At 43.8% G+C, this 21613-nt stretch overlaps 1 protein-coding gene across 4 annotated transcripts in view; it reads right to left on the bottom strand.

The window, feature by feature from the left end:
• The window catches only part of LOC132895727 (glucocorticoid receptor-like), a 116045-nt gene that overhangs the window by 26207 nt on the left and 68225 nt on the right, over positions 1–21613 (bottom strand). For all 4 annotated transcript variants that reach the window (XM_060936545.1, XM_060936546.1, XM_060936548.1 and 1 more), the window contains 2 exons: positions 19315–19481; positions 2649–2765 (listed from right to left, as the gene is read on the bottom strand). In XM_060936545.1, the coding sequence (XP_060792528.1) occupies positions 2649–2765; positions 19315–19481 (284 nt within the window). The remainder of the gene's footprint in view (positions 1–2648; positions 2766–19314; positions 19482–21613) is intronic.

The raw sequence follows: 21613 nt of genomic DNA, 5'->3' as shown, positions 1-21613 counted from the left end.
AAGCTAAAAGTCGTAAAAACGGCGGAGGAGAAAGGAAAGCACTTTGCTTCTAAACTCTACAAGATCGATCGTAAATGAGTCTGTGAATGGTGCCAACAAAAACGCAAAATTGAAACTCTGGCAGCCGGGCAGAAAAGGGCTAGTGGTGCAGGTCGGCCTCTGCAGTACGCGGCCATTGAAAAAAAACTTCTTGAGTGGTTCTTTCAAAGGAGGGAAGCTGGGGTAAGGGTCACAGGCAAGGCACTGAAAATGGAGGCAATGCGGCTCCATGAGAAAGACGGATGTCAGTCGTTTAAAGCATCAAACGGATGGTTCTGGCGTTTTAAGAAGCGAAACTACATCGCCTTCCGCTGGACAACACACATTCGACAGAAGTCTGTTGAAATTACAGATGGACTGGTGGACCGATTTTTAAGATATGTCATATGCATGCGACGTTTGCAAGAGTACAGTGATATGGACATTGGGAATATGGACGAAACGCCGATCTATCTAGAAATGCCAGGCAAAAATACTTACGCAAGTAGGGGCGATGATGAAGTGTCTGTAACATCAACAGGCCGTGAAAAAGTGAAGTTTACCGTGACTCTTGGAGCTTATGCAGATGGGACAAAAATGGCACCTTTGGTTCACTTACCTGGGATTCGACCACTCCCAAAAAAGGATATTCCCACCGGTATCGTCGTGTTTATGTGTGGTGCTGGAAAAAAATAATGGGCAACGGAACAGAGTATCATCTTTTGGTTGCAGAAGTTATGGGGTTGGAACAATACCCGCTGTCGCATGCTTGTGTGGGACGCTTTCTGTGCACACCTAACGCCAAAGGTGAAGGATTATTTGCGACAAACATGCAACACTGACCTTTGTGTCATACCTGGAGGCTATACGTCTAGACTGCAACCAGCTGATGTGTCATGGAACCAGCCATTTAAAGTTAGGATGGCCGAGTTCTACGACACTTGGCTGTTCGAGGGGGAGGTTGAAAAAACCCCAGCTGGCAACAGAAAACCCCCTCCGAAACTACTTGTGCTGTAGTGGATCAAAGATGCTTGGAGTTACATCACCCCAGAGATGATCAGAAAGTCCTTCAAAAAGTGTGGCATCACGTCGGCCCTCGACGGCTCGGAGGACCATATTTTCCAGCAGCAATCGAACGATGATGACCAGGACAGCCAGGCGTTTGAAGGGTTTTCCCAGGAGGACATTGACATGGGAGAACAGGTGTTAGAAAATGTCACAGAGATTGTTTTGTCGGAGCAGGAGGTTGACAGCAGTGATTCAGAGCAGGCATCAACGGATTGTGATAGCCCAGGACATTGAATTCGTATTCAATTTGGATACTGGACTTGGATAGAAAACCTGGGGTATGTAAAACTGTTCAGACTGTTAGTTTTTTTAATTTTGAATTATTTTTTTCCAAAATATGGGGGGGGCGTTAATTAGGGAGGGGGTGTTCATTAGAGGTTATATGGTAGGTCAACTCGTCTGTAATCATGTGAAAACTTGTAGGTTTCAAGGAATTTCCAATGAAATTGTGTAAGGCAGATTTATTGGGAAGGCCTGAATGTCAAAGGGTGGGGCCCTGTATGGCTAGGGGGAGGACCCAAGGCCCAGGGGCAATGGCCCCGCCCACCCACCCCTTTAGCTCCGCCCCTGATACTGTTCCTACTTATTCAGGTGACATTGGGCATACCTAACAACCTGTCCCCCCACCCCAAAAAAAAAAAAAAAAGTCTGTCCCTCTGAGTTACAGGTCGGTCCTGAGATTGAGATGCTGAACCTCTTCTGCCCCTCGGACCTGCCTGATCCACCCTGGTGCCCTGTGTCTGGTTGGAGTCTCATCACATCGCTCCTGTGGAGGACGGCCCCATGTGGACAGTTGAAAGTCACACCTGGAGGACGCTCTGGACTCTTACAGTAATGCTTTTATGGCTGAGGACTACAGTTGACTTGCTAACTTTAGGACTGCAGTTGTCATGAACAGTTTTGCACTCAAGTTTCCATCAATGAAGAGTTTATAACATCAACGAAACTGTCTTCATGTTAAAACTGTTAATGTTATAGTCAGGCTGTCTGTTGTTGCCCAAATGAGGATGGGTTCCCTTTTGAGTCTGGTTCCTCTCGAGGTTTCTTCCTCATGTCGTCTGAGGGAGTTTTTCCTTGCCACCGTCGCCACAGGCTTCATCATTGGGGATAGATTAGGGATAAAATCAGCTCATGTTTTAAGTCGTTCAAATTCTGTAAAGCTGCTTTGCGACAATGTTTATTGTTAAAAGCGCGATACAAATAAACTTGACTTGACTTGACTTGAGTTAGAGAGCTAATCTTCACCAATCTGGATAAATCCTGACTAATGTACCTTTACTGGTTGAACCATTGCAGTTGCACCAACTTTACTTTCACACACTTATCCAGAATTTGAACTAATTGTCATGCCCTCTAGAAGCCCCTGCACTCACGTAGACAAACCTGATCAAACTCCTTGAAGTGCCTTTAAAGAAGCTGCACAGTGGATTATTGTACAGAAAGCTGCCATGTTTTTAAACTCATTATTACAGCAGTTAAATAAATTGCATCATACACAGAAGTGCTGTTGGTCTGTAACGTGAATAACTGATGCTTGTTAAAGATCATACAGCATTTCTTACCGTCGAGGTTCATGCCCGCTTGGAGGCATTTGCGAAAGCGGCAGGCCGGACAGTTCTTCCTGCGAATCTTGTCGATAATGCAGTCGTTTCTCCCGGCGCAAAGATAGTTGTGTTGACCTGAGAGGAAAAAGTGGTGTGTGATTATTATTATTATTATTACAGTAAATGTGCCTGCAAGAGTTCACAGTATATCAATGCTGCAGCCACAGACACAAAACATCAGAGAAGTCCGAGTCCCTTTGTATTACCCTCCGATCGACTCCCATCACATACAAGGCAGAAGAAAATAAGAACCTACGGTCATCATGTAAAAATAAAATCACCATCTCCGAGTCTTACACAGAGAACAGGATCAGGATTTCACGATCTGGGCAGCTATAATTCAGTGTGATTTATGATAATCATGTTGAGGGCTACACGTTTTACAACATTCTTGTATGATACGACAATCAGTCTGTCTCTCTATCTGCCTCACTTTCTGCCTGCCTGTCTATCTGCCTGCCTGTTTTTTTGCCAGACTATTGGCCTGGCTGTCTATCTGCCTGCCTGTCTATCTACCAGACTATTGGCCTGGCTGTCTATCTGCCTGTCTATCTGCCTACCTATCTATCTGCCAGATTATTGGCCTGTCTATCTGCCTGCCTGTCTATCTGCCAGACTATTGGCCTGCCTGTCTATCTGCCCATCTATTTGCCTGTCTATGTGCCAGACTATTGGCCTGCCTGTCTATCTGCCCATCTATTTGCCTGTCTATCTGCCTGCCTGTCTATCTGCCAGACTATTGGCCTGCCTGTCTATTTGCCTGGGTGTCTATCTGTCTACCTGTCTATCTGCCAGACTATTGGCCTGTCTATCTGCCTGCCTGTCTATCTGCCAGACTATTGGCCTGCATGTCTATCTGCCCATCTATTTGCCTGTCTATCTGCCAGACTATTGGCCTGCCTGTCTATCTGCCAGACTATTGGCCTGTCTATCTGCCTGCCTGTCTATCTGCCAGACTATTGGCCTGCCTGTCTATTTGCCTGGCTGTCTATCTGTCTGCCTGTCTATCTGTCAGACCATTGGCCTGGCTGTATATCTGCCTGTCTGTCTGCCTGTTTATCTGCCTGCCTGTTTATCTGCCTGGCTGTCTATCTGTCCACTTGTTTATCTGTCTGTCTGTCTGTCTGTCTGCCTCTCTATCGCACAGGCGTATAAGCCCAGGGGATCTGAGGGTCTGAGGTCACCAACTGATTGGAGGCTAAAAAAGCAGAAGAACAGAAACGGCTGCGGTTCATTCAGAGTAAATAATTAAATAATCCTCCTTACACGCCCAGACACTGCGGGTTAAACCACATGGAGCATCACTTCAGACTCCAGAGACGGAGAAGTGAACGGTTTCCTGTTCCACCACTCCACCTCATGAACAGTTTGATAAAGGAGTGAGTAAGTGGAATCCACTACATTAAAGCGTGGGCTCGGTGATCTGCAGCCCTCTGACAGGAAGTGCACGATCACAACAAGTACAACTACGACTACACACGCCTCTGGACAAATTAAATAAATTCACAGAATCATAGAAAAAAGTGACAAAAACAAGACTGTTCTGGGAAATGAGACGAAGAGAATGATATGAAAGTACTGAAAAGCACCAGGACATTAAACCTCCTCAGTGCTGTAATTAAAGATGAAGATGAAGCACTGAGCTGGATTCAAACACACGATCTGATCAGATTGAGGATGATGAACCACATCAGTGTCGGGTTTCTGCTGTTCGGTTTGGAGCAGTAAACTCTACATGGTAGTCACGGCAACACTTCATTTCCATCACGGGTGGCTTCCCAATGAGTTCAGCTTTACTTTAAGGATCCAGACGAATTCGTTCTAACAGTCAGGATCCTGAGGCCATGGAGTCTAAACTGTCCAACAGAGACTTATGATTAAATTAAGACAATTAAATGACCAGGTATCAGAAGTCATTGATTACTTGTGATTAATTGAATGTCGGGTCTGTTTACAAGGCACATTGTCCATGTCTAATCTCCTCACTCACTGAAGAGCTGTTCTGTGACCCTGTGTCTGCACTCAGGATACACCCACACCGGTATCGGGGATCGCTCTGACACCATGCTAATTTATTCAGTAAAAAACCCTTTGAAACCCTAAAAACAATGTTCCTCAAAGAAAGATAGGAAGGGATTTGGATATTTCACCCTCTACGGTGCAGAATATCATTAAACCTTTCAAGGAATCTGGAGGAATTTCAGTGTGTAAAGGGCTCAAGCCTAATCTGAACCCCCGTGATCTCCGATCCCTCAGACGGCATCAAGAACCCTCATTCATCTACAGCTGATAGAACCACATGGGCTCGGGATTACTCTGGAAAACCTTTATCAAGCTACAATACGGAGTTGCATCCACAAACACCAGTTAAAACTTTACTGTGTAAAAAGGAAGTGTTATGTTAACTGTGTCCAGAAGCGCCGTCGACTTCTCTGAGCTCGGAGGCGTTTGGGATGGATCATCACACACTGGGAATGGGTATTGTGGTCAGACAAATCAGTATTCCAGGACTTTTTTGGAAGAAATGGACGCCGTGTGCTCCAGACCAAAGAGGAAAAGGACCATCCAGACTGTTAGCAGGAACAAGTCCAAAAGCCAGGGTGTGTCATGGTATGGCATTGGGTCAGTGCCCTTGGTAAAGGTATCTTACGCTTCTGTGATGGAGCATTAATGCAGAAAAGTGCACTGAGATTTCATCTGCTGCCTTCAAGACGACGTCTTTACCAGGGAGATTTAAACAAGACGATGCAAAACCACATTCTGCTCACATTACAAAGGTGTGGCTGTGGAAGAAAAGGGCGTGTCCTCTCTGTCCCCAATAGAGAATGTGTGGAGAATTAAGAAATGAAAAATATGACAGTGACGACCCCGAACTGTTCCACACCTTAAAACCTGTTTACAGAAAGAACAGGACAAAAATAACACCTGAAACACTTCATCACTTGGAGTCTTCAGTCCATAAACAGCTTTTAAGCGTCGGGAGAAGGAACGGGAACATTATACACATCATTATAAAGTGGGGAATGATTTACTGTAACAGCTTTTTTTGAAACGTGTTGCAAGAATCAGAATTGAAATGTGTTTATTGTGAAAGAAAAACAAAAAAAATCACGAGGTAAAACATAAAATAAATGCACTGTTCTCTTCTTTTGGGTTCAGTACAGGTCAAAGATTATTTACACATCATTGATTTCAGTTTTAATTCCAATTTCAACAAACCGTCCCAACTGTTTCTGATTTGGGGTTGTGTTAATTCAGCACTAATCCTCAGCCTCATTAATAATAGTGAATTAGAATAGATTTCTAAAGTGCTGTGTGTTGTGTCTGTTGTGTATCAGAATTGGAAAATATTTCATAAACACACTGTTTTTTCCTGCACACTACTGAACCTTGAACTTTGAAAACTTTCCAAGCCAACAGAGGACGGCTGTAACTGCAGGCAATAATGAGGAATAACTGACCCGAGATGCTCCGTCTCTGCAGCGTCCGTTTCACCTCAGTTAAAAAGCTAACGATCATATCAGTGAACTAATGAAGGATTTAACAGGGTTAGTGTGCTTGTTAGTGAACCTGTCTAGTTTATAATGCTTTAACGAAGCTGTATAGCTCACCTTCAACGACATCAAGAAACTGGCGATCCAACGCTAGATATCTCGGTGTAATTGAATGCTTTCAGTTCTATGTGATGTGTATATATGTCCAGTCTTTAAGTTCCAATCAATAATAATAATAATAATAATAACAATAATAATAATAATCAACTAAACTCATCTCTTATTTAACTGATCGCTATCAGTATGTTGATGTAAATGATGATTTTTCTAGACACACTGAGGTAAAGTTTGGTGTTCCACAAGGTTCTGTCTTGGGTCCACTGCTTTTTTCTTTATACCTCTGAGTGAGGGCAGCACGGTGGTGTAGTGGTTAGCGCTGTCGCCTCACAGCAAGAAGGTCCAGGTTCGAGCCCCGTGGCTGGCAAGGGCCTTTCTGTGCGGAGTTTGCATGTTCTCCCCGTGTCCACGTGGGTTTCCTCCGGGTGCTCCGGTTTCCCCCACAGTCCAAAGACATGCAGGTTAGGTTAACTGGTGACTCTAAATTGAGCGTAGGTGTGAATGTGAGTGTGAATGGTTGTCTGTGTCTATGTGTCAGCCCTGTGATGACCTGGCGACTTGTCCAGGGTGAACCCCGCCTTTCGCCCGTAGTCAGCTGGGATAGGCTCCAGCTCGCCTGCGACCCTGTAGAACAGGATAAAGCGGCTACAGATAATGAGATGCGACCTCTGGGTGATATTATTCGTAAACATTGTATTAGTTTCCACTGTTATGCTGATGACACACAGTTGTATGTTTCTGCAAAACCTGATGAGAGACACCAGCTTAATAGAATTGAGGAATGTGTGAAGGACATTAGACACTGGATGCTTATTAACTTCCTTCTGCTTAACTCTGACAAGACTGAAGTACTTGTACTCGGACCACATGCAGCTAGAAGTAAGTTTTCTGATTCCACAGTAACTCTGGATGGCCTTTCTGTTTCTTCACGTGCAGCAGTAAAAGACCTCGGAGTGATTATTGACCCCAGTCTTTCATTCGAAACTCACATCGATAACATTACCTGGATAGCTTTCTTTCATCTCAGAAATATTGCTAAGATAAGAAATTTAATGTCACTACATGACGCTGAAAAACTAGTTCATGCTTTCGTTCCCTCCAGGTTGGATTATTGTAATGCCTTACTGTCTGGATGTTCCAATAAGTGCATAAACAAGCTCCAGTTAGTTCAAAATGCAGCAGCAAGAGTCCTTACTAGAACTAGAAAATATGACCCCATCACCCCTGTCTTATCCACACTGCATTGGCTCCCAATCACATTTCGTATTGATTATAAAATACTGCTATTGACCTTTAAAGCACTGAATGGTCTCGCACCACAGTACCTGAGTGAACTTCTGCTCCTCTGTGACCCGCCACGCCTACTTAGATCAGAAGGTGCAGGCTATCTGCTGGTACCTCGTATAGTGAAGGCTACATCAGGGGGCGGAGCCTTTTCTTACAAAGCCCCACAGTTATGGAACAGCCTTCCAAGTAGTGTTCGGGAATCAGACACAGTCTCGAGGGGTGTTCACACGGCAACTTTGACTCCGGTGTAGCGCCGGGGCTGCCCCGGTAGAGCGTTCACACGGTACAAAGTTATACCGGTGTAGCCCCTGAAAGCTGCTTAAACCGGTGCAAATCTAACCCTGCTCGGGAGGTGGTTTAAGAAATTTACTCCGGAGTAAATGCTAGTTTGCGGGGCAGCACCGATATAAAATGGGACGTCTGAACGCTACAGGGGTAGACTCGCTACGCGTGAGGAGAGTTGATTACATACGGGCATTGCATAATTTGCATCCTGGTATTTTGTGCTTCCAAAATGGCGAATATCAACAACAACAGAACTGCGTGTCTTCCAGTGTTGCCAGATTTGGCAGTTTTAAGTGCATTTTGGTGGATTTGAACATATTTTGGGCTGGAAAACGTCAGCGATATCTGGCAACACTGGTGTCTTCATCCACATTGTTTTCCCGGCGCTTGGTGATGCCATGACAACCGGGAAAAGGAAGTACATTTTCACGCATGCGCATATTTCATTTTCGCATTATTACTATCGGAAATGATAGTAATAATGATAGGAAATGATAGTAATAAAAGGAAATATCAAAACTTTATTACTATCAAAGGAAATGATAGTAATAAAGTTTTTGCTACTATAACACGGTCGCAGAAACTGCCGTGTGACCGCAAGTGGGGCTGCACCAGTGCTAACACGCTTCTCTCTAGTAAGCAGGGTTGTGACGTGTGAACGCTACGCAAAATTTACACCGGTGTAAGATATATCGCAACAAAATACATCGGTGCAGCATCGATGCAAATATGTGCCGTGTGAACACCCTATCAGTGTTTAAGTCTCGGCTGAAAACAGATCTGTTTAGTCAAGCCTTGTGTTAATGGTGTTTATGAGGTAAAGGTGTAGATCTGGAGGATCCTCAGACAGAGTGTTTTGGTAAACTGGGATGTATGGATGCTGTCAGTCCCCACTCGCTTGCTCACTCGAGTTTGTTGACGGTGTAGTGGCTGCTGCTTTATGTCCCGGGGCCCCTCATGCCTGTGTTACCTTCTGGCTCTCCCCTTTTAGTTATGCTGTCAGAGTTAGTTTTGCCGGAGTCCCTGCTTGTACTCAGCACAAAATATATACTGTTCCTACTTATTCAGGTGACATTGGGCATACCTAACAACCTGTGTTTTCTCCCCCCCCCCCCCCCCCCCCACTCTCTGTCTGTCCGTCTGAGTTGCATGTCAATCCTGAGATTGAGATGCTGAACCTCTTCTGCTCCTCAGACCTGCCTGGTCCATCCTGATGCCCTGTGTCCATAGGTGTAGAATTGGGTATGGACGGTATGGATGTGTCCCTACCAATATCAAACGATGGCTGATATGTCCCTACCAATATTTCTGATTGAAGAAAAAAAATCACGCTCTGTGCGCGGTACACAAATGGTTACTGTAGGTTTCCACTAGGCGAAACCATGCAAAATTCAATCATGAATATTCGCTCTGGGGGCGTGGTCGCGAAAACAGCAATCAAGTCTGGCTACCATGTCAATTAGCAAGTGCGGTTGCAGTGCAGTGCCTGGCTGCTAGCTAGCAAACTGTCCTTGAGGAATGGACCGTTAGATTAGCTCATAAAATTAATCAGTTAACAACAGTTCGGATTCAGTGTGTAAAAACGACAACATACGAATATGACTGTTTTCTAAGTTTGTGTGGCATGTAAATAACAATCCGACTCGATACCGACAACAACTGGTGTTCATTAAGGTCATAAAGACATTATTAAATCACATCAGATTGTGCTAATGTTGGCTAATATTGCACCGAGTCTTGCTTATGAAGTGCCTGCAAACTTTAGCAGCCCGCTAACCCTGAATTTGAAGCGCTTCAGTTAAGACCTGCAGAGCCCTGACTGAGTTCGGGTAACATGAGAAATATAAACAACAACCCGATGGTGATGTGGACATTGTTCGTGGCCCAGACACCTTTTAATCAAATCAAACATTTTCACGTAATAAGCAGAACAGCCTCCGCCTTCTGGATCAGATAGTTTTGGTTACTCCAACTCTCTTTTGAAAACGTCACATCCCGAGTCCACACATCCGCTGGACTGATTGGTTTTCGAGGCGGGTCATTTGAAAGCGGTGGCTAAAAACTTTTCTCTGCAGAACACTGCCCCCCCGCTCTGGGCTCAAGAAGACAACAAAAGGGCAATAATATAACAACAACCAATCAGAATTCAGATACAACAACCAATCAGAATTCAGATACATTATGTTGCCAAGTAAAATTGTAACCTTTCAACATGTCAAAAAAGTTCTCGAGCCCTCGTGCTGTTTTACCGTTAGAGCAATCACACATCAGCTTAAACTAGCATTCTAAACTAGTTACAGATCCCACAGAAGAGAGCGACTCCCCCTGCAGCCTCATGGAACGCAGTGTTTAAGGCTCCGGATGGGTTTTATTTCCATTTATGAGGGAAAGGAACATACACCCTCCTGACAGTCAGTGTGTTATTCGCTTGTAAAACACATTTGCAAATTGGTAGAATGAGTTAATCATCACATGCAAGATTTGCAATTAATCAAATGAATTGCATTATTATTATCCATGAATTACTACAGTTCTGAACTTCAAATTTTAAAAGTCTGGACTTTGGAGAGATGATGGAGACTCTTTTGGTGGAACACAACAGAGCAAAATATTGTGACCTTCTAATGTTGACCTGAAGTTGGCGCTACTGGAGGTTGGCATTGGGTTTATGTCCCCACCAATGTTAATACCAAACCTACGCCCTTGCCTACGTCTGGTTGGAGTCTCATCACATCGCTCCTGTGGAGGATGGCCCCATGAGGACTACAGCTGACTTGCTAACTTTAGGACTGCAGTTGTCATGAACAGTTTTGCGCTCAAGTTTCCATCAATGAAGAGTTTATAACATCAGTGAAACTGTCTTCATGTTAAAACTGTTAATGTTATAGTCAGGCTGTCTGTTGTTGCCCAAATGAGGATGGGTTCCCTTTTGAGTCTGGTTCCTCTCGAGGTTTCTTCCTCATGTCGTCTGAGGGAGTTTTTCCTTGCCACCGTCGCCACAGGCTTCATCATTGGGGATAGATTAGGGATAAAATCAGCTCATGTTTTAAGTCGTTCAAATTCTGTAAAGCTGCTTTGCAACAATGTCTATTGTTAAAAGCGCGATACAAATAAACAACTTAATAATAATAATTTTTTGCTAATGATCGACAATAGACCCTTCAGTCTGACTATCGTAGTGTCATGATGTGGTTACTCAGGTATTTTTTATAACACATGGTTGCACACGAATCTCTTTTTGTTTACAAACACAAAAGGCGTCGACATCCTTTCAGCAAATCTGTCAATCTGACTGCAGGATGCACAGCATGAACCACAAACACACAAATCTCATTCAGATATCTGTGTAACAGAGACAGGAGGAGCCGTGCACGACTCAGTCGAATTCAGAGGTTCATGTATGTGACATTCTTAAAAATAAATATACACTCACTGGCCAGTTTATTAGGAACAGTGGCGTGCACGAGGTGGTGCTCAAGCACCTGCCCCTCTGCCCTCTGTCCAAAAAAGTGCCCTTTTGAAATTTTTTTTTTTTACAGTTTACTGAGGCCAATGTCGACATGATCTTTTAGAAAAGCCGCGGCATTAAAAGCGTGTGTGAAAATAATGTCCCGATGTGTGCCCCCTCCGCACACACACCGGACCTCTGTCTCTCTTGCTCTGTCACGTGAACAAGCGTGCAGTGCATTCAATGTGAGGTTGCAGCAGCATAGTGTCCTGGAAGCCACGGCCTTGTCGTAGCACAGACAACACATCGGGCAGTCAGTCAGCTCTTCCCCTGCCCCACCAGCCAGCTAACACATGAATCGAGTGAAAATGTATTGTTTGCCCTCTAAGCCCAAGCTGTAATTATTTTGTCGTGAAGTAGCCCGTCGCATACAGAAACAACTGCACATAAGTATTATATTTTTTGCTAGACCATTTTCAGATTTAGGAAAACAAAAATTTCTTTTTCTATTTTGTTCAACTAGAGATTCCTGGCAAAGTCAAAAAGCCTTGATGTAATAAATTAACATTAAGTGGTTGTTTTACACCTTTAAAAACTAAAACGGGTCAGTGGCGACCCGAACACAAGAGGAGGGTTAAATCTCAGACTTTTATAATAAGGTGTTCCACATGCGCAAAAAAGTGCCCATTTTTCCCCCCAGAGCACTTGCCCCCCAAAATGTCTGTGCACGCCACTGATTAGGAACACCCATAAGTCCACTTATAGTTTGATGCAGTTCTCTAATCAGACGATCCCTTGATGCATCAAATCCCACAGATACAAATCAAAGGCTTCAGTTAATGTTCACAATGTTCAAACATCAGAACGGGAAAAATTGTGATCTCACAGTGTGACTTTCTCTCACTGTGGTCTGGGTGTTGGTTTGATCCAGATGGACTGGTTTGAGTATTTCAGAAGCTGCTGATCTCCTGGGGTTTTCACACACAACAGTCTCTAGAGTTTACACAGAATGGTGCAGAAAACAAAAACATCATCGAGTGAGTGAGTGACAGTTCTGTGGGTGGAAACAAACGCCTTGTTGATAAGAGAGGGTCAGAGGGAAATGGACAGATTGGGTTGAGCTTTTTGACGCTACTGTATTAAACATACATTCACGTCAACTACTGCACAGAGCTTTATAAATGATCTCCCAGAGTTGTCAACTTTGATTGGGTCACTGTCAGCCCCTGCAGAACTAGAGTCAACATTCTGCTATACTTTAGATAATGTAGCTCCTCTTAAAAGGAAAATGGTCAGAGACAAAAAATTAGCACCCTGGTATAATGATGACAGTCGCACTTTAAAACAGACCACTTGAAAATTGGAACATAAATGGCATCAAACAAAATTGGTAGCGTTCAAATTAGCGTGGAAGGAGAGCTTCCTGAAGTATAGAAAAGCTCTTAGTGCTGCGAGATCAACATATCTCTCCTCCCTAATAGAAGATAACAAAAATAATCCTAGATTCCTGTTTAATACTGTAGCAAAATTAACCAGGAATAAGTCCACTATAGACACATGCACACCTGCAGTATGGAGTAGCAACGACTTCATGAATTTTTTTAATGACAAAATTGAGAATATCCGACAAAAAATTCAAACTACTAATTTAAGGTCAGACAATGTAAGGGACCCTGTAGTTAACAATATAACTATCAGATCAGCAATTAGAATGTTTTACTCCCCTTAGAGAAACTGAATTACTTTCATTAATCTCCGCATCAAAAGCCTCGACTTGTGTACTAGATCCCTTACCTACACGTCTATTCAAACAGAGAATACCTGGAGTAATTGAACCACTTCTAACAATAATAAATTCTTCTCTTACGATCGGCTATGTACCCAAATCCTTTAAACTAGCAGTTATCAAACCCCTGATTAAAAACCTGACCTTGATCCCTGTCAGCTGTCCAATTATCGGCCAATATCAAACCTCCCCTTTATCTCCAAGATCCTTGAAAAAGCTGTGGCACAGCAGTTATGCTCATATTTACATAGGAATAACATCCATGAAATGTATCAGTCAGGATTTAGACCTCATCATAGCACAGAGACAGCTCTGGTTAAATGTCTGTGAAGATTCTCAGTCATCCAGGTCATAGTAACTGTGGGTGGTAAAAGAGAGCAACTGGACTTGCTTGAAGATTCTTGAAGACGTTTCACCTCTCATCCGAAAGGCTTCTTCAGTTCTGTCTGACTGGTAGGGAGCATCAGGTATTTATCCTCTCATGGATGAAAAGCTCATCTAAGGTGTCGTTGAGTCATCCTGTTGGTGTGGGTCACTGGGGGCTGGATGTGAACGGCCTCGAGAGTCGTTAGGGTGATCAATGGATTGCCCGTTAAGGTGATCAATGGAATGCTGATTCTCTCTGTCCTCCTGTGAGCCACTGAAAACAGCTGGGTTTTGGTGTGCATTCAGTTGTCTGGGAAGTGTGCCAAGGACTGCATTGTAGGTGGCTGATAAATTATGTCTTAGACCCCGTCCACACATAGCCGGGTATCTGCTAAATCGAAGATATTTTTCTACGTTTTGGCCTGTCATCCACATGAAAACACATCAAAAACGAATATTTAAAAAAACTCCGGGCAAAGTGAAGATTTTTGAAAACTCCGTATATGCCTTTTCGTGTAGACAGAGATAACCGGAGGTTTGCGTTTTAGAATGTCACAATCTGCGCCAAAAAAATGACAACAAATCTGCCCTGACGTCAAACGTGCGACCTTTGTTTACTGCAGAAGCCAGATTGGACTAGCCGCACACTACGGCGATCCACGCGGTACCGAACCGACCCATTTCAGAGCCGACTCCCGACTGTTGACGAGTGCAGTTGCGATTGAAGCGACACGTGACAACTTAATAGCTTTGTGATTGGCTATTGGATATAGTTACTGTTAAATCCAACACTTGAAGATGCTACAGGCTGAATTACAAATGACACAACATGGAATATGTAGCGCACTATCTAGGCTGCATGAGCTATTATTTCCAACCTTAAATAGTGCACTTTTATAGGGGAGTTAAAGCGATTTGGAATTCAGCCACACAACTTGAGCAGAGTGGCTTTCCAGCCCACTGTGTCTATGGATAAAGCTTCAGTCTATGGAATTACAGTATATACCTGCATTAGGTGCTACCAACACGTATTTCTCGCGCTAGAAATTGTGTTTAATGATGCCACGTGTTATATGCGAAAGATATGATTGGCTATTGCTAGCGACTCTCGCCGATCAGTCTGGCTCCCGATTAGTTTTTCGAATCGGCTGTGAGATGAGTCGGTACCATCGAAAACTAGTCTTTACGCCTGACTCGCGACTTCAGTTGGCTCGGTACGCTGAAAATCGGCGTAGTGTGCGGCTAGCTAAAGAGTAATGGATCGGAGGAGTGCCTTGAAAGCGTTAATTATTGTGCAGGTGCTATTTACATGTTTAATTTTAGAAGCCCAACTACTGCTCCAAGAGCACAGGCGATGTGATTAGGGGGTAGGATTTGGGGAAATAGCCATCTGCAGGTTTGGAATGCTTATGAATGTGATTGAAAACGCAGATGTTCGGTTATGTGTGGAAGGGATTTTTTTCGAAGACGAGGTGGTGTGGATAAAACATTTTTATAAATGGAGGGGGGGAAAATGTTCGGTTTTAAAAATACCCAGCTACGTGTGTACATGGCATTAGACCCCCACCTCTGTACAGTGATGGCCGTTTCAGGTTGACAAAAATGGCTTCTTCAACTCCTCGCTCATACCAACGATCCTCTCTGGCTAAAATGCGTACGTTGCAATCCTGAAATGAGTGTCCTTTGTTGTTAAGATGAAGATAGACAGCAGAGCCCTGGCCTGAGGAACTGGCTCTCCTGTGTTGAGCCATACGCCTGTGAAGCGGTTGTTTGGTTTCACCAATATATGAGTCCGTGCATTGCTCACTGCACTGAATTGCATACACCACGTTGTCCTGTTTGTGTCTGGGTATTCTGTCCTTAGGGTGGACCAATTTCTGCTTCAGGGTGTTACTGGGTCTGAAACGTACCGGAATGTTGTGTTTGTAGAAGATCCTCCTGAGTTTCTCAGATAGACCAGAAATGTAGGGAATGACAATGTTCTTGCGTTTGTTCCTGTTATCCTCCTTGTCCGTTATGTTCCTTTTTCTGCTCTTGAAGAAAGACCAGTTGGGATACCCGCAGTTCTGAAGTGCTTTCCTGATGTGATTCTGCTCCTTCTCTTTTCCCTCTACCGTTCTAGGGATGTTCTGAGCCCTGTGTTGCAAGGTCCTAATGACCCCCAATTTGTGTTCCAGTGGGTGGTGAGAGTCGAAGAGTAGGTACTGGTCCGTGTGTGTGGGTTTCCGGTAGACCTCGATGCTAAGGCTTCTGTCTTGTCTAATGTGTACATCACAATCCAAGAAGGCTAGATTATTCCCACTTATGTCCTCCCGAGTGAAATTGATGTTGATATCCACTGCATTGATGTGTTTAGAGAAGGCTTCCACTTCATGGGCTTTGATTTTAACCCAGGTGTCATCCACATATCTGAACCAGTGGCTGGGAGCAACTCCTGAAAAAGTGGTCAAAGCTTTATGTTCCACTTCCTCCATGTAAAGATTGGCCACAATAGGGGACACCGGTGAGCCCATGGCACATCCATGGTTCTGTCTGTAGAAACTTTCATTAAACTGGAAATAAGTGGTAGTCAGACTGAGAAAAGAGAAGGAGCAGAATCACATCAGGAAAGCACTTCAGAACTGTGGGTATCCCAACTGGTCTTTCTTCAAGAGCAGAAAAAGGAACATAACGGACAAGGAGGATAACAGGAACAAACGCAAGAACATTGTCATTCCCTACATTTCTGGTCTATCTGAGAAACTCAGGAGGATCTTCTACAACCACAATATTCCGGTACGTTTCAGACCCAGTAACACCCTGAAGCAGAAATTGGTCCACCCTAAGGACAGAATACCCAGACACAAACAGGATAACGTGGTGTATGCAATTCAGTGCAGTGAGCAATGCACGGACTCGTATATTGGTGAAACCAAACAATCGCTTCACAGGCGTATGGCTCAACACAGGAGAGCCAGTTCCTCAGGCCAGGACTCTGCTGTCTACCTTCATCTTAACAACAAAGGACACTCATTTCAGGATTGCAACGTACGCATTTTAGCCAGAGAGGATCGTTGGTATGAGCGAGGAGTTAAAGAAGCCATTTTTGTCAACCTGGAACGGCCATCACTGTACAGAGGTGGGGGTCTAAGACATAATTTATCAGCCACCTACAATGCAGTCCTTGGCACACTTCCCAGACAACTGAATGCACACCAAAACCCAGCTGTTTTCAGTGGCTCACAGGAGGACAGAGAGAATCAGCATTCCATTGATCACCTTAACGGGCAATCCACTGATCACCCTAACAACTCTCGAGACCGTTCACATTCAGCCCCCAGTGACCCACACCAACAGGATGACTCAACGACACCTTAGATGAGCTTTTCATCCATGAGAGGATAAATACCTGATGCTCCCTACCAGTCAGACAGAACTGAAGAAGCCTTTCGGATGAGAGGTGAAACGTCTTCAAGAATCTTCAAGCAAGTCCAGTTGCTCTCTTTTACCACCCACAGTTAGCTCTGGTTAAAGTAGTAAATGACCTACTGTTGGCATCTGATCAGGGCTTTGTCTCACTGCTTGTGTTGCTTGACCTTAGTGCAGCATTTGATACCATTGATCATTCCATTCTTCTGGATAGACTAGAAAATGTTGTGGGAGTTAAGGGAACGGCCCTCTCCTGGCTCAGCTCTTATTTAACTGATCGCTATCAGTATGTTGATGTAAATGGTAATTTTTCTAGACGTACTGAGATAAAGTTTGGTGTTCCACAAGGTTCTGTCTTGGGTCCACTGCTTTTTTCTTTATATATGTTACCTCTGGGTGATATTATTCGTAAACATTGTATTAGTTTCCACTGTTATGCTGATGACACACAGTTGTATGTTTCTGCAAAACCTGATGAGAGACACCAGCTTAATAGAATTGAGGAATGTGTGAAGGACATTAGACACTGGATGCTTATTAACTTCCTTCTGCTTAACTCTGACAAGACTGAAGTACTTGTACTCGGACCACATACAGCTAGAAGTAAGTTTTCTGATTCCACAGTAACTCTGGATGGCCTTTCTGTTTCTTCACGTGCAGCAGTAAAAGACCTCGGAGTGATTATTGACCCCAGTCTTTCATTCGAAACTCACATTAATAACATCACCCGGATAGCTTTCTTTCATCTCAGAAATATTGCCAAGATAAGAAATTTAATGTCACTACATGACGCTGAAAAACTAGTCCATGCTTTCGTTCCCTCCAGGTTGGATTATTGTAATGCCTTACTGTCTGGATGTTCCAATAAGTGCATAAACAAGCTCCAGTTAGTTCAAAATGCAGCAGCAAGAGTCCTTACTAGAACTAGAAAATATGACCCCATCACCCCTGTCTTATCCACACTGCATTGGCTCCCAATCACATTTCGTATTGATTATAAAATACTACTATTGATCTTTAAAGCACTGAATGTTCTCGCACCACAGTACCTGAGTGAACTTCTGCTCCTCTATGACCCGCCACGCCTACTTAGATCAGAAGGTGCAGGCTATCTGCTGGTACCTTGTATAGTGAAGGCTACATCAGGGGGCGGAGCCTTTTCTTACAAAGCCCCACAGTTATGGAACAGCCTTCCAAGTAGTGTTTGGGAATCAGACACAGTCTCAGTGTTTAAGTCTCGGCTGAAAACAGATCTGTTTAGTCAAGCCTTGTGTTAATGGTGTTTATGAGGTAAAGGAGTAGATCTGGAGGATCCTCAGACAGAGTGTTTTGGTAAACTGGGATGTATGGATGCTGTCAGTCCCCACTCGCTTGCTCACTCGAGTTTGTTGACGGTGTAGTGGCTGCTGCTTTATGTCCCGGGGCCCCTCATGCCTGTTTTACCTTCTGGCTCTCCACTTTTAGTCATGCTGTCATAGTTAGTTTTGCCGGAGTCCCTGCTTGCACTCAGTGCAATATGTATACTGTTCCTACTTATTCAGGTGACATTGGGCATACCTAACAACCTGTGCCCCCCCCCCCCCCCCAATCTGTCCCTCTGAGTTACATGTCAGTCCTGAGATCAAGATGCTGAACCTCTTCTGCTCCTCGGACCTGCCTGATCCATCCTGGTGCCCTGTGTCTGGCTGGAGTCTTATCACATCGCTCCTGTGGAGGACGGCCCCATGTGGACAGTTGAAAGTCACATCTGGAGGACGCTCTGGACTCTTACAGTAATGCTTTTATGGCTGAGGACTACAGTTGACTTGCTAACTTTAGGACTGCAGTTGTCATGAACAGTTTTGCACTCAAGTTTCCATCAATGAAGAGTTTATAACATCAACGAAACTGACTTCATGTTAAAACTGTTAATATTATAGTTATGCTGTCTGTTGTCGCCCAAATGAGGATGGGTTCCCTTTTGAGTCTGGTTCCTCTCGAGGTTTCTTCCTCATGTCGTCTGAGGGAGTTTTTCCTTGCCACCGTCGCCACAGGCTTCATCATTGGGGATAGATTAGGGATAAAATTAGCTCATGTTTTAAGTCGTTCAAATTCTGTAAAGCTGCTTTGCGACAATGTTTATTGTTAAAAGCGCGATACAAATAAACTTGACTTGACTTTTTTCCCCCGGGAAGGATATAATAACTCATGTAATCATTCTTTACAACTGTGGTGAGCAGACAAGCATCTCAGCAACAGCAGAAGAACACATTGGGTTCCACTCCTGCAGCCAAGAACAGGGATCCTACAAATCAACAACACGTTCCTATTAAAGTGGCCAGTGAGTGTGTATAATAGCAAAAAAAGCAAACAAAAACAAAACAAATTACACAAACAGTTTAAAAATAAATGAGTGTTTTTCTGAGTCTGGGTCGTTAGTTCTTGGATGCTCACCTTCTACAGCTCTTTTGAAGAAAACTTTGCAGCTCCCGCAGGTCAGAACGCCGTAGTGGCAACCAGACGCCTCATCCGAACACACCAGGCAGATCTTACTGGCCGGGGCTTTGGGTCGGATCGGATCAGATGAGCTCAAATTGCCGGCTTCAGGCCTCAGAACAGAACTGCAATGAACCGAGAACCACACAACATACAATGTGAGGCTCAGAAACAAACTGAAACAGCAATCAGTGTCATAATCTGGGATGTAGTGGTGCGTAAACGCACATAAACGCCGTTTACCCACCTCCAGATTTTAGGAAATAGCGTTTATGAACCTCTAAATATAGTTTACGCACGTCCAAGCATAGTTTACCCACCTCTAAATACAGTTTACGCACGTATGTCTCTTGTTTTATACAGATATTAAAACAGCTTTTCCGTTATTTTTCAATTGCCTACACCTAGTAGATCCTGCACAAGTTCTTGTGGGTTTTATCAACACTGCGTAGCCTACGCGTAGTAATTGTCTGTCTACCGCTCGCCCTCTTGCGGGAGCCAGCAGACTGCGAGATTCATTAGTCACTGATTACGTGTGTGAAGAAATGGTGAAGAAATGGATATTAGGCGATTTCTGAAGCGTCGGAGCATCACCCTTCCAGCTGATACCAGCAAAACGTCTCGACACAGTGAGTCCAAAAAGAATCCTGAACTTCACGTTTTTAGGATAAACTCCCCATCGTTTTGGTTTGTGACCCATGCCACTAACTAACGTTAGGTTGTTAACTTGTGCCAACAAATTAGCCTACCTTTCTGGCAGACAAATGACGTTGTTAGTGCAGTCTAAAGTTTTTGGTAATTATTATATCAACATAAATTCAGTATTTGTAGCGCATTGTAAGACAAATAGTTGTCATTTCATGTTAATCTCGAAGTCATGATGACAGCATGCTAGCTTCATGTCACGGACATAATATAGAGAACTTAGCCTAAAGTAACGTTAGGCAAGTCACTCCTCCCCGCCCTTCTCGGTGTGTGGGTGTGTGTGTTTATTTTTTAAAGAAGGCTATAGCATTCAGATTGGGCAGAAATACTTGTCCACATGATTGGTGTACTTAGCCGTTTTAATTTAATTTTACAGATAGTGGTGGAGAGACAGACAGTGTTGCGGGGCCAGGAGAGACAGCAGGAGGAGAGACAGAAGGAGGAGAGAGTGAGAGGAGGAAAATAGGGCAAAGAGAGGATGAAACAGGATCAACTACAAGAGGAGAAAAGGGAGGAAAAGAGAGAAGGCAAATGGATGGAGAATCAGATAGGCCTTTAAGAGAAACTTTGATAGAGGAAACTGAGGGAGAAACAGAGAGAGGAGAAAATGAGGGAAGAAAAACAGATAGACGGAACAGAAGGAAGAGAAAATAAGGGAGGAGAATCAGACAGAGAAGATGCAGAGACAGACGAAATGGAGGCAGAGGAAACTGAGACAGTATCAGAAAGCATCAGATGCCATCCACACATCTGGACTGAAAGTATGTGTAATTTGCCATTCTTACACACAGTCTTTATTTTTCTCTCTTTATTGATTATTTAGATTTCATAAACACCACTCTACTTGGTGTCACACACACACACACACACACACACACACACACACACACACACACACACACACACACACACACAATGCTTGGACTCACTCACACATGCACACAAGTAAACACACATGCACATTCACACTCACACACACACACACACACACACACACACACACACACACACACACACACACACTTTCATACACATACAAAAGTTAACATTCTTCTAGTGCAAGGTCTACTGCTGTGATGTATCTGTCAGCTTATGGATTTCATATGGCCTACTGTTGGTATGTGTAATTTGCCATTCTTTCACACTGACATTATATTTCTCTTTATTAAGATTTAATAAACCTCAAACATACTTATTGTGTATCTTGTTTTATGAATGATATAGAGTAGAGACCTCAGGGAACCCTTGTCACACACATACATACATGCACTCACACACACAAGTACATGCACATTCACAAACACTCTGTCATATACACACACACACATGCACTGTCATGCACACACACACACACACACTCCTATGTGTCAGAAAAGTTGTTTCATACAATACGCATCGTAGCATCCTTGCGTCATGCTTGCGTCGACTATGAATTGGCCCTTACAACGTCATGGTCCCCCGATCCCAAAATGTATAGTTTACCCACCTCTTTTTTTACCACTACACCCCTGGTCATAATGGAAGAAAAAAAAAACAGCACTTTTATCACTGC

The sequence above is a fragment of the Neoarius graeffei genome, chromosome 12 (genome assembly GCF_027579695.1).
Source record: "Neoarius graeffei isolate fNeoGra1 chromosome 12, fNeoGra1.pri, whole genome shotgun sequence".
NCBI lineage: Eukaryota > Metazoa > Chordata > Actinopteri > Siluriformes > Ariidae > Neoarius > Neoarius graeffei.
The sequence above is the reverse complement of the archived record's forward strand: the minus strand, read 5'-3'. Positions and strand labels throughout refer to the sequence as shown.